Source organism: Halictus rubicundus, chromosome 5 (genome assembly GCF_050948215.1).
Source record: "Halictus rubicundus isolate RS-2024b chromosome 5, iyHalRubi1_principal, whole genome shotgun sequence".
NCBI classification, from domain to species: Eukaryota; Metazoa; Arthropoda; class Insecta; order Hymenoptera; family Halictidae; genus Halictus; species Halictus rubicundus.
Window position 1 is genome coordinate 3221978 of NC_135153.1, and position 13885 is coordinate 3235862.

Below are 13885 nucleotides of genomic sequence, written 5' to 3' on the forward strand. Positions count from 1 at the left end.
TCCTTGTCTGTAATCGTTTTACAGAATAGGTAAACAAATTTATATTTATTGTATGTCTAACTGTACTTTAATACTTAAATATTGGTCACAAAAGAGTAGATTTCTACTTCATTCTTTTTTTAACGCATAGCGTAAGGGACCCGATTACTGTGGGGGTAATTATACTTACTTTTAAAGGATAATAAATATTAAAAAAAACATGTATATGTAATATATATTTTAACTGATTTTAAAGAAGAACATTTGCTATCGCTATCATAATATTCGTTATGCTTTAAAAATAAGTGTAATTAATAAAGATACAGTAATTGGTACCCCCACAGTCATTGGGTCCCTTAACCTATGAACTTTGGCTGGTTTCTTTTTAAATTTGTCACCGATCCCGTTTCCTTAAACTTTGCAACTAATTGTAACACATACGTATGAGAAACGTGTGTATCAGGATTTCTCAGTTCGACGAGCACACTCATCAGCTCCATAAATAAAAATTATTTCTACTCGTTCTTCTAAAGAATACACTATTTTATACAATTAATTGTAGTACTTATTACGTATAGTCGTAGTTATTACGTCGTAGTTATTACGACGATTCACACTTGACTAAATAGTACAATCTTATACTGAAAGACAGACAATATAGACAAGTGATCAAGAGGGGACATTTTTGTTTTCTAACAATTCGTGCTAGTACAACTGGAAAAGATCAACGATTTGCGTCAAAGAATTTTACACAATAATATGCCTTGCTCTACTCCTCTTTAAATATCTCAGAAACTAGTGCGCGGATAAAGAAAAGTATCCTACGATAATTGCTGGTGTTTTTACGTACAATAAGATCCCATAATAAAAAAATATAGGTTTCCATGTGAAAAAACAAAGTTGACCTTCAAATGACCTTGAAAACGCCACCCAAATAAAAAACTGATACTGCCCCCCTCTTTCCTCTTCGAAATCCCTGAACACATGTTTTACCGTTTTTTGATATCTTTCATACTTTTCGAGATATTCGGCTGGAAAGTTTTCAAATGAACACCCTGTATAAGGAAATCACTGTATACGGAAATTCCAATTTTAATCTATCTTTTGTCCGCCACTGCGGAAGCGTTTACATTAATTAACGATTCAGCTGTTTTTAGAAAGCAACGTTTCGCAAAGTGCAAGGAAATTTGTAGTAACCAGAATCAATTTCCTGTGGTGTTTTAAGCGGAACCGTCGTACTGTCGCAAGTCGAAGTCGTCGATATGCTTCAACGACACTTAAAATTGCGCAGCCCTTCTAGGACAACGAACGGCAATGTCGGTTTCGAAAACACAATCCTCGGCTAGATGGAAAGTGAATTGGTTAATCATCGTATCTCGCTTCGCGCAAGAACCATTAATTGTTCCGGACCACTTGCGGAAGAGTTTCTTCGATAATTGATTGGCACCGCACTCGGTCAAGTACTACATTTGTACTTTCCGTGCCCAATTTATTCGACACGCCGCCGTGATAATTTCGAACCGCGGTGGTTTCCCTGGATTATTTTTCAATTTCAAACGAATCAGGTGTTAAGATCACCGGATTACCATTTTTCCGATTCGAAATTAATTAGTTCTAATTGGACTAAATTATTTTAGTTAGCTTACATTTATTCATAATCTACAACAGGATTGGAAGCGTAATTAATAGACTGCTGATCTTTTTGCAGAATAAAAATCGTTTGCCATAACGGCAAGGAAAAAATTTGTTTCTACCTTCAATAATTGTGGTGCTGTTCGTCAGAAATGCATAAAATTTTTAGCCTAGTAATTAATATGATAAATCATGACTTCTCAGCTCTTGTTTCATAAAATAAATCGCATTCATTTTATTTGATTTTTCCGGTTACCGAATAGAGGCCGGCTAACATGTTAAAAATATGAAATATACATTTTCGCTGATACATTTTTAATAAAGTTTATTAAGGATCTCTCTCATATTTTTCTTTTTTCTGTATAAAAAATATGAATCTGTAACCCGAGGCTGGAAGTTTGTGCACGAAAAAAAAAAGATAATAGCTCCGTTTTTTATCGGCGTTTTGTTTCTGTCGGATGGAGCGTGCTTACAACCGACGAGGAAAAATTAATCTTCGCCCGAGGTATGCGCAGGAAGATATTCATTTTTCTCTTTGCTTTGCGTCTATCCAAGATCGTACCTCGGACACTCGCGTGTACACTCCAGGATATCCTTGTCTGGCGCATTCGTTAGCGCCCCATGATACGATACCAATTTGAACGCCATTATGTACCAAAGGTCCTCCCGAGTCGCCCTGTAATATTGCGTGTAAAAATTATTATCCGTACCGAAAAGAGCTGCTCCGATATCGACAATTTCGCAGAAGAATCAAAATTTACAAAATCGAAGGAAAAAATCTGTGACTTTGTTTACTCTAATATCTTGAAAGATAACATTGTGGACGAATTATCTGTGGAGTACGCGATAAAAACCTCGTTCACAGATAATACGGGCGAAATTTCCCGGTAATAATATTATGACACTTCACATAATTTTAATGAACGTATTCGAACAAAGTGGTTCAATTGTAGATACTATATAATTGGATTTGATCTGATATCATCTTTTTTGTCAGATAATGATCTGATAGGTCGAGTTACATAACATTTCCACCTGGAATATATCCAGGTGAAATGTTTAAATAAAAGAAATGTTTATTTAAGTGGAGCTGTTATCACGAGACAGGAGAGTTTTCTCAATGTCATATTTACCGATATTTCAAGCTTATCGTCGATTTTTTAAATGGCATAACGGATTTTGATTAGTATAATGTTAACGAAAAGACAAATGCAGTCAGTTAGTTATACATAGAGTTATTCTTCAAAACGCATAACGTAACGTGTGAAGACGTTGTTCATGCTTCCGGTCAGTGACGCCAGAGGAGGGGAGGGAGCACGAATTGAGGGGAAAAAGTTACCCTCTCTCTCTGTCAGTACCGGAGTATGCACAACAGAGACAAAACGCGTCACGTGACCGGTCTGCGGCGGAAGCGTGGGGAATAGCGCGGTGGAAGGGGAAGTTAGAGTGGGGACACAAGTCTTGATCTGACAACACTGCTTCCAGTAGTACAATTGGATTCCATTCGCGTAAATAAACATCTTCTCGTATCGTTAAAATGTAAGGTTATCACCCAGTATGTACTGCATTTGATTTTTCTTTTGTATGGACATTATCGAATCAAGTACTGTTCGTGGATTAGATAGTATCTTCTAGGCTATTTTAGATTTTCCAAGAAACATTTATCTAACGATTGAAGGAATAATAATAATCTTCTCAAGTATCTTTGAGTTCCAGGAATATATAATCAGTAGATACGTGTATTTGAAGTGGTATTTGAATTGTTGTTGCAAATGTTTATCATTTAGTAACTATTTATTAAACTCAAGAAGGTTCTTTTGAAACTTCAATTGACTCGACATCAATTCTCAGCTAGCATTAATAAGTACGACCTTTCAATGCGAAAACGAATACGTTAAGAAGAATAATTTAAATTAAAGGCTAGAGAAAGGAAAAAACATTTGTACGTGGTACATGGAGACAATAAAACGTTCAAATCACTGTAACAACTAAACTACGCATCCTTAAGAAAATTCTCATTTTTGTAAATTATTTAATGAAAACTAGAATGAGAGGAAAATTTATTACCATGGCTAAAATATTCTTCATGCCAAAAATAAAATATGAATGTCATTACTATTTTTTAACATCAAGTTTTCTTGTATTGTTAAATTTTACAAACCACATAAATATCGTCTATCTATTATGTTTTCTAGTGTTTGGGTAACAATTGTGTCACCTAGGTGAACTATAATTAGACCGAATTTTATACATTTAGGACAACAATGAAGGGGTGAAACAAAAAATAAAGCGTAAAAGCATCAGAAATATTAAAAACACTGTCACATACTATTTTAAATCTGACAAACCAATTAAAACAGAAAATAAATATCTATTAACTCCTGTTTGTTGCACTGGAAGAGGAACATTTTTATATTGCATAAAACTTCACGGTTTAATTTCAATGTATTTGAACTGTTGGTAATAAATTGGTTTTTATATTCGTATATCAATAAGACATAATTAAAAGGAAAAATTCGTTATCGAGCCAAATTGAGCCGTTTACGAAAATTAACTCTCAATTGGACTTTTAAAGGGAACATCAAAAATGCTTCAACTCCAAATTGATATCCGCTTTTACGAAATTGGTAAATGAAAATCAATTATTTTATTTTGCAGCGTCGGAAAGGTACTGAAATAATGGAGGTACTTCAAATAATTTCGTCAATAGAAATGAATAATTATCAGCCCAAATGTAAAAGCTGTCAGTTTAAAAATAAATTCAGGTGAATAAAAATTGTCACTGCAAATATCTGTAGAAAAGATTCAAGTCCTCAAGTGGGACAAAGAATAACAGGACACCGAATAAACAAGAACGTTATCTACTAAATAAAAATTAACAGATTCATAGGGTGCCCTATAATTTTGTCCCTGTACTACAATTATTAGGGGTACCCATAAGTAATCAATTATTTGCAAAGAATTTGTTTTGCCTTTAATTCTGTACAGATCGTTGAAGAGGAAACACGCATTCTTTTACAGTTTTCGGTAAAGCAGCCTGTGTTCAAAATATTCTAAAAAGTATAATTTTTCTTACAACCCTGTAATAAAATGGCGGGGTCCGGACCTTCCGAGAATCATATTCGTCATTGCATACTTTTTCATTTTCACGCGGGATTTAATGCAACGGTAACAACAAAGAAAATTTCCGATGTTTATGGAGATGTATTGAAGGTCAACAAGTGTCAACGTTGGTTCAGAAGGTTTGCTGCTGGTGATTATGATCTCTCTGACAGGCCTCAAAGTGGACGACCAGCTGAATTTGATAATGACACCCTAAAATCTCTAGTTGAAGCTGATCCAAAATTAAGTATACAAGAATTATCGAGAAGCCTTGGGTCCTCATGATCAACTATAAAAAGTCACATACACGAAATGGGAAAGGCATATAGGCAAGGAATGTGGGTACCGCATCAATTATCTGAGACCAACAAGAATATTCGTCGATCAATTTGCACTTCATTGCTATCCAGATTTCGTAGAGATCCATTTCTTAGCAGAAGCGTTACCAGAGATGAAAAATGGGTTCTTTATGATAACATAAAGCGTTCCAAGCAATGGCTTTCTGCAAATCAAACCGCAATATCAACCCCTAAACCTAGCTTATTACTTAGAAAGGTGTTACTGTGCATTTGGTGGGACTGTCGTGGCATAATTCACTTTGAGTTGTTGAAACCTGGAGAAACAGTTACTGCTGAGTTGTATTGTCAGCAATTACAACGGCTGTATTCAGAACTATTGAAAAAGAGGGCATCTTTAGTCCAGAGAAAAGGTGTAATACTGTAAATTGACAATGCCAGGCACTCTACAGCGAAACTTACACAGGAAAAAATCAAAGAATTGCAATGGGAACTTTCACCGCACCACCCGTACTCACCGGATATTGCTCCCTCTGACTATCATCTTTTCAGATCTCTAGAGCCATATTTATAAAATAAAACATTCACTTCTATAGAAGATGTAAGGAGGATTTCTATAAGAGGGGGATTGAAAATTTGCAGGAAAGATGGCAAACTGTCCTTGATAATCATGGAGATTATATAATAAATTAAGAAATGAAAACCTGAATTGACTACAAAGTATGTTTTAGATTTCAAAATAATTGATTACTATGGGTCCCCCTAATATAAAGGTAGGAGGACAATTACTAAAAATCAGATTTTCTTTATTGCATGTTTATGTTTTCCTTTGCGGCATCCGTCTGTAATGTGGAGTTTTGACGAGTCGGTTCTCGGGAAAAAGGTGTCCCGTAACGATGTAAATTTAACCGTGCACTATCGTGTCCGCTAAAGGAAGATTCAAGGGTCTTTACCTGACAACTGCCCTGGCCATCAACCATACTGCCAGCGCACAGCATCGTGCTGGTTACATCCTTGTGCTGGGCGGCGAAGATCTTCCTGCAAGTGTTTTGATCGACGACGGGAGCCGTCAGGGTTTGCAAGTTACTCGAGATCGAGCCGCTAACCTGCAAGTGATTGCATATTACACCAGGCGATTTGGAACGGCGATCGAACCGATTCACGAGGCCGGCAGGACCGGGGGTAGTGCAAACGCGAGAGAGCCGGTACCCGATGCGGCGAATGTTTGCCGTTACGAACGTACATTGTCGACCGATCGACAAACAAACCTTAATGTTTACGCGAGTTCGCAGTGGGTAATCAGTCCCGGGGAACGTTACCGTTGACCGAAGCATCGTGCCGCCATCAAACACGGTTTACCTATGCAACAGCTGTCAAAATGATCTACATACAGACCCCCAGACGAAAAACTTACCGACGTGAAGCCCCATCCCGTTACCACGGCGGCACTTCCGGTCTGCACAGCGCTGTTGGAAGATGCCAACGGGATCGGTTTCGCTTTGCCGTCCATCTTTATCGGCGTCGGCAACTACAACAATTGTGCCAGTCTAAATACTTGCTTCGACATTCATTTCAATAATTTAACAATGAAATTATCACCGCCGGTCAAACGACCGGTTTTAGAATTTTTATTTTACTATTATTGAAATTGTAAAAGTGCATGATTGTACAGCTGAGGAAAATTAATTTTTAAAAACAGATGAAACGCTTTAAGGGTGCATTTCATTGGAGCAGTTTGGAGAACCAAATTTTTGATCTTAAAGAACAGTGTTTTTAAATTTCCAAAAGTGCAGTTTGCAGAAAGAGACAACGCTCCAGGCACTGACATACTAACTCCAAAAACTGTGAAAAGATACTCTTTACTTGAAAACACGATTGTAAAACAATTATAATATTGTCAAGCAAAATCATCCCATCTTTATAATATGAGAAAAATTAAAACGAAAGTTAGTTGTTCTTATAATTTTTGCATTTTGTTCATTGCGATGCTAACAACATATACCTTTGTACTAAATAATAAACTAAAAATGAGAATTAAGGTAGATCAACCAATCTTTTTGTTTCAACAAGGTTCAAATTTACGGCAGAACTGAACGTTTACTTTTTTAAAATGGCGATACAAACTATAACTGTACTTGTTCTAAATAAGAAACCCAACATTTATAATAAGTACCAGTTTTGTTTCAATAGTGAATAAAAAAGTGTACACGAAATTTGCATAGTAAACCTGATGTTTTTTTGTAGCAAAATTCCAAAATTAATGTAAAATAGTAGAATCTTCCTTAGTATTCTCCCTTCATATTGATTAATTTCATTCTAATAATTATATTTTATGAATACGAGACTATTTACAATGAGATTGCAAAAACAGAGAATGAAGATTATCATTGATATAATAATAAAAAGATTACCAATATCTTATCCGTTTTTACCATTCTTATATTTACTGTCTGATTATCAAATCACGGAAAATAATCACACGAATTATTACAAGATATCCTCATGATCAAATTTTTAGATTAGCTCACTAGCAAATTGCAGATTTTATACATTTATGACAAAAATAAGTAGGCAAAGTACATGTAAAAACAACAGAAGAATTTTAGAACACTGTTATATTAATTTCGTCTTACTAAAATTATTAAATGGAGCAATAAATTTTTATTTAACTTCTGTTTCCTGTAATTGTCTTGGAAAATGATTATTTTGCTCCAACAGTCCGCAGTCTATTAATTGAGCCACTCGTTTGCCAGATCGATTAATTCCATAAAATAGAAAGAAAAGAAAATTCATGAAATAGTAGGGTAAGGGACCCAACTATTGTGGGGGGATCTAACTACTCAGCGTTTTTGACAGGTGAGGGCGCCGCCATGTTGGTATGTAATGACCGTCGCGAGTGAAAATCGCACATCTAATACCCATAACTTTTGAACTAGTGATCTCTTAGGATTGGAACTTGGATTTTCGGCATTTTCTCGCCAAAATCGACAGGATTACATAAAAAAAATGTTATAAATTTCCGGTTTCCTGAGGTAAAGTTTAATCTATATCTCTCTTCTATTATTCATTATGCTTTTAAAAATTAGTATAATTAATACAGGCACATTAATTGGTATTCCCACAATAGTTGGGTCCCTTACCCTATATTCTCAATTTAAAAATTTTTTAAACCTCTGTTTGATGATAAAAATGAAAAATTGGAATGATGGTCAATCGATTTAACCTCATTCCTCAATTTTAATAAGCAGATTCTTTTCTGCAAACTGTTATACATAAGTGTACGCATACCTTTATTAGAGCCACATCATACTCGTAGGAGTCGTCATCGTACATATGGTGGGGAATGCTCTTTTGTATACCGGTGATCAGGGTGCCACCCTGGCTATTGTAGGTGCTCTTGATGCGAATGCGGAAAGACGAGGGTGCGCGTCTGCAAGGTAATCGCAATTAACCGCGGATCACCGTACGATGCAGTTTACGAACTAGCAATTTCGCGTCCCGGTAATTAATAAATTATCTACTTGGTCTCGCGTCGTTCCATAACTCAATCAACACAAACCCATAGACACAATGCGCCGCCGTTAGCACCCAGTTCGGGCTGATTATGGAGCCCCCGCATATAAACTTGCCATTAAAGTGGATAGACACCTGCATTATGAAAACAATTACTTCGTTGCTTGTTGCAAAACAGTCGCTGTATGTGTTGATCAAATACATCAAACGGAACTATTTTTTTCGCAGCTAACAACATTGCAATCATTATTGAAATCGTACATATCATTTTCGGATTATTAAAAATTTATCAAAAAATACATACTTGACGCCCCTCCCCCCTTAATTTGACACATTTTTCGTGATTAATAGACTGCGGATCTTTATGCAAAATGAAAATATTCCACTTCAATTTCAACAAACTGGAGTGCAGTAGAAATTTATTTTCTTTCTTAAAGTACTTAATAAGTCGAAAATAATGTAATACTATTTTTAAATTCTTCTAATGTTTTCACTGTTTTACTTAATTACACCTCTTCATTTTGCCATAAATGCATAAAATCCGCAGTCTAATAATTCATTTTTCTACTTTGTGACGATTCTGTTATAGCTTGATGTATTTGTTCAAAATATGAAATTATGAATACAACATAATTGGTCACTATAACTACGATAGTTGGCAACTATTTGTGAGTTTACCAAATATAGTAAACTTAATTAATCGATTTTGTCAATTGGTCACTGCGGGACATATTAAGAACCAAGACTCCGTATATTCGCGATAAAGTAGAGTGACCACATTACCGACAAAAATAGGGGAAAAATGGTTTTGCGTGCCTCAACTTATCGTCCTTACATGAGAATATTTTTCGCTGGGAAAAGGCTCATTCGAAAGAGGAAGGTTCAATCTAGCGCGCGGTGGTCATGAGCTGACGAGATTATGCAGATATTTGGTAATATAAGCGTTAGAAGTAGGCCAAAAATTGACAATGTGCATGCCGTGGAATGCAAGAATTTTTATGCCATTGGATGAGTTTTCTCTGCGAAATAAAGCCAAAAACTTGAAGCATGTTTCTAGTGTCAGAATTCATAACATCGATAATACAGAACAAAAAATTCAAAGTGGCAAGTTTAGTCACAGACTCAGGACCCGTCGGATCAAGACCAAGACGGATCTTAAGACTATGTCTGAAGGCTATGAACGGAAATTGTACAGACTCAGGAAAAAGTCACGTGACTATCCCGGGCTGGGAAAATAAAAAATTGATGTGATCACAAAAATATCTGAGTTTAGACAAATTGGTTTAAGGCAGGGCTTGAAACCGTCCCGAAATAACCGTTCCAAACCGTTACATAAAGGTTCTGATGGAAACAGTTATGAAGGATCTATATTCTGAACAACTGTTACGAAGAATCGAAATTTCCAACTACTATCTGCTTCCCTTACGATTCTTATTTTAGTTTCCATGCCGGTTCTTTGACAGTTATTTTCCAGTTATATTGGGTTCTCCGGAAAGTTCGTGCCGTTTTTCTGTAGGTGGCATTAGGATAGGTCTGAATATGTCAGAATGATTGAAAACAAACGGTATGTGTACATAGTCTAAGAAGGTGATCTTTCAGGCATTTTTAGAAAAAAGTTTGATTAGTTTGGACCATTCACCCTATTAACCAGACATTACACCCTCAGATTGTCATCTCTTTAGGTCAATACAAAATTCCCATAGTGACAAAAACTTTAACTCTTTGGTCGATATAAAAAATCATATTTAAAAATTTTTCGCCGAGAAACGCAAGTTGCGTGAAAGATGGAGAAAGATTATGGAACAAAATGGCACTTATATTAATTCAATAAATGTATATCGAAATTTAAATGTACTGCGTTTGAGTTTCCCTTAAAAATCGAACTTTCGGACAACCCAATGTATTGGTTCCGAATGAGTTCTAGATTCTTCCTACCTTCTGAATTAATATTTACGTAAACATTTATTTAAACATCGTAAATCGTATCCTACCGATTCGTTTAAATACAAAATACGTTCATAAGTTAAATAAGTTTACTTTTTCGTATTTTTGTCTTTTTTTCCATGAACCACAATATAAACTCAAGCATAAATTGAAAACAGGTCGAATTCGATCGAAAACCATAACCTGTTGTTACGTAGCGTCTTGTAACGTTGTCGCGGAGTATGAATTAGACTAGTTTACCTGATACGGATACTTTTCAATGGTCGTTGATGTCCCCCCAATAATCCTTGGTGTGAAACAGTTCACAGACGCGACCGCGAGAAGAAGGAACACCGGCCACATGTTTCTTGTAAGACGGACCACGCCGACTGATTCTATTTCCTTGGAAATCAATGCGTTAAAGGCTGTCGCTAAGCTGATAAGGCGAGAGATTTGCTATCGAGATAACATTACATTGATTTCGATAAAAGTAATCGATCAACGCTTCCGGCTTCGCTGATCCACCACTCCGTTCCTCGGCTTTCCTCCTCAGGTGGATTCATATGTGACGAAAAAAGAACTTCCCAACGGTTCGCGAAATGCCTACGTTTGATTCGGCGAAATAAAATTGTCCCCGTCCGTTCTTCGGTTCTCGATGGAGTTAAGCGCGAACTTGCGTTCCGTTTTGAAACCGTGGAAACCCGAGGTAAAACGGAACTGATCGGGTGGGGGCATTATAGGAAAAACGGATAGAAAAAGGAAATCGATGATTGAACGCTGAACGCGGATATCGGCTTCGCGGAAGAGTCTTAATCACGCGATACGACGGAAGTAGATGACTCTGTTGTCTTTCTGGTTCGATGCAACCATGGATTCCCAGCTTTCTTAACCTAACGGATATGCACAGTCGGTCTCATGATTGTTGACACACGCTTTAAGGGGGGAACCTTGTGTAAATGGCCTGTTTCTCAAGAATTTTTTTTAAATGTAATGCGTAGATATGAATATGTATAATTGATACAGATCTACCAAATGTATTTATTAAATTTTCAATATAAGCCCATATAAAAAGGGTTTAAAAAGCGTCTTCTTTATTTTCTCATGTAATTCCGACCAATTGCAATTTTTCCAAAATTGTTTTTCACATCATGTAGTAAACTAATTGGCCTAACTTTTCCAAAAACTCCAAGTCGTATAGTCCAATATTAAAAAAGTTATCGCCTTTTGTAAGAATGTCCGAATATTAATAAGCGTCACTGTATTGAGATATGTGTTAAAGTTTCTGCAAAATTTGATTGCGTGGAGTTATACGTATAGTGAAAATCCTACTACTACAATCCACCTAACCGCGTCGATGAGACAGAATATGACCGTGTGCGTGCCTGGAGAGACAAACGACATTTAAAGACATTCGTCGCTAGGCCCGTACCAAATCATTGTCAGCCTGCCCATTCGGATCATAAATTTGAAGTTGCAAAATATGAAAGAAAACCTTGTATCCAATGTTATACATACGAATACTAATCCTACATTATAAAATACTAATGTAAAGTACAATTACAAATTTTTCAGAATCATCTGTTCCTCCGTCGGATCTACAGCACACTATCGTACAGCAACTTTGTTTGTCTCGAGCAGTGCTGGGCAAAATAGTATTTGAAATAGAACAGTATTATTACTATTAATATTATTATTACTATTAGTATTATTATTATTTATCGGTATTATTATTATTACAGTACTATTTTATTTTATGTATCTGGGTACCAGAATGAAAATATTTGATTTGCCGAAATTTTTCGTTCTATTTAAAGTAGTATTTTATTTTGTCACATTAAATTATACTATTTAAAATAGTACTTGAAATATTTTTTCTCGAAATTTTGCCCAGGTCTGATCTCGAGGCATGCACACGATTATGTTCTGTCTCATCGACACGGTCTGGTGGTAGTAGTAGGCTTTTGTCTATACGTATAACCCCACACAATCATGTAAAAACTTTGACGGCTTATATCTCGATAACTATTTGTTTATGACGTATGGTTCCTCTCAAACTTTCTCTTTTCTCGGTGTATAGAAGGTGTTGATGTAAATAAAAACTTTAACAATAATTTTCTTTGATGTAAACAATTTTGCGGCAAATTTCTTTGACAAATATCTACCGATCCACAGGTGTAGATTCACCCCTAGGACGGATGACCATTACTTTTTACACACCCTGTATTTCAGCCGTTCTTTTCGAGAAGCACGAGCCCTTCCAACAAGAGCTCCTGGTTCACTTTATTTTGGAAATAACGTACAAGAACATATCTGATCACTTTCTAACTTTTTTATCGCATTCCTGAGGAAATTTCCTATCAATTTAAATAAAAAAAAAAAAATGCTAAAAAATTTCATTTTACGCAAGGTTCCCCCCTTAAATTAAGGGGGGACATTAACCCTTTGCCCTCCGGCATTTTGTAAACACCGGTTAAATGTCGCCTCAGGAGACCAAAAAGTTAAGTTGCGAAAATGGGGGACGAATTCAGCGTAGAAGGATGTTTCGTTTTCAACGAGCAGCCATTTTTTAATTGACTAACGTTCGAAATTCCTTTCGCTGTTTAATACGTCACGCGAGGTGCCATTTACCGTCGCCCCCGCGAAGCAGGCAGCCTCGCGGAAAACGGGCGACAGAAAAATAATATTTGAACACTGGTCCGGTGGACGCGTTGCCTCGAACGGAAGCGGCATCGTCCGCAAACACGATCCCTATATAATTTTTACCGGCGTTGACCGCAATTTCGATCACCCCGCGATAAATGAAACCGTGCTGACAATGAAACAATTGGAACGTCGACGAACGGCGTGCCATTTACGGCTAGCAGAGCGTATTTTTTCTCTCACGGTTGCTCGCGCGTACGCGTGCTCGCAAATTCTGTCGCGTGTGACAAAGCCAACAGAGAGGTGGGCGGCGATGGTCGGAGGGAGTGTAGTGCGAAGAGATAGAAAGATAATCCGCTGACGATTTGTTGAATGCGTGTACCTCATCGACGCGTAGCTTCTCTTGACGCGCTATCGATTGTTCGGCGAGAGGAACGCGGCGCACACTGGGACAAGTCGGCCGATTCGACATGCGTGTATGACCATTAAATAACTAGTAGACTGTGGATTTTGAAACACTTATGGCACGTACAATTTTCTGGATACTATTTAAAATTCAATTAGTCACGGTTCAAAGGGATTCTCGGAGCCTATATACAAATTGCTGATAATCTACAGCAGGCCTGGGCAACTTGCGGCTCGCGAGCCACAGACCCCTTCTCTCCCTACTCCTGGGTCCCCCCACCAAACTCCTGTGGAGTGCAAATCAGTGTCGCCAAAGGTATCACTATACCCATTTCGGTATCTGTTTCCTCTCCTCCTTTTCCCCTTCCACTATCCCATTCCACAACCATAAGCAC

The 13885-nt window shown here is 36.9% G+C and overlaps 1 protein-coding gene across 1 annotated transcript; it reads right to left on the reverse strand.

The window, feature by feature from the left end:
• Positions 1-1753: 1753 nt before the first annotated feature.
• On the reverse strand, positions 1754-10838 carry LOC143353957 (trypsin-1-like). Its single transcript, XM_076787573.1, has 6 exons — positions 10707-10838; positions 8569-8657; positions 8298-8439; positions 6424-6537; positions 5963-6115; positions 1754-2287 (listed from the first exon to the last, which is right to left on the reverse strand). The coding sequence occupies exons 1-6, from the start codon at positions 10806-10808 to the stop codon at positions 2135-2137; spliced, it is 753 nt and encodes a 250-aa protein (XP_076643688.1). The 5' UTR covers positions 10809-10838; the 3' UTR covers positions 1754-2134.
• Between the last annotated feature and the right edge of the window lie 3047 nt (positions 10839-13885).

Coding starts and splice junctions, on each gene's coding strand:
- LOC143353957 (XM_076787573.1), bottom strand. CDS start 10,808: ATGTGGCCGGTGTTCCTTCTTCTCGCGGTCGCGTCTGTGAACTGTTTC. Junction 8,440..8,568: donor GCGGCGCATTGTGTCTATGG/GTTTGTGTTGAT, acceptor ATTACCTTGCAG/ACGCGCACCCTCGTCTTTCC. Junction 6,538..8,297: donor ATGATGTGGCTCTAATAAAG/GTATGCGTACAC, acceptor CAATTGTTGTAG/TTGCCGACGCCGATAAAGAT.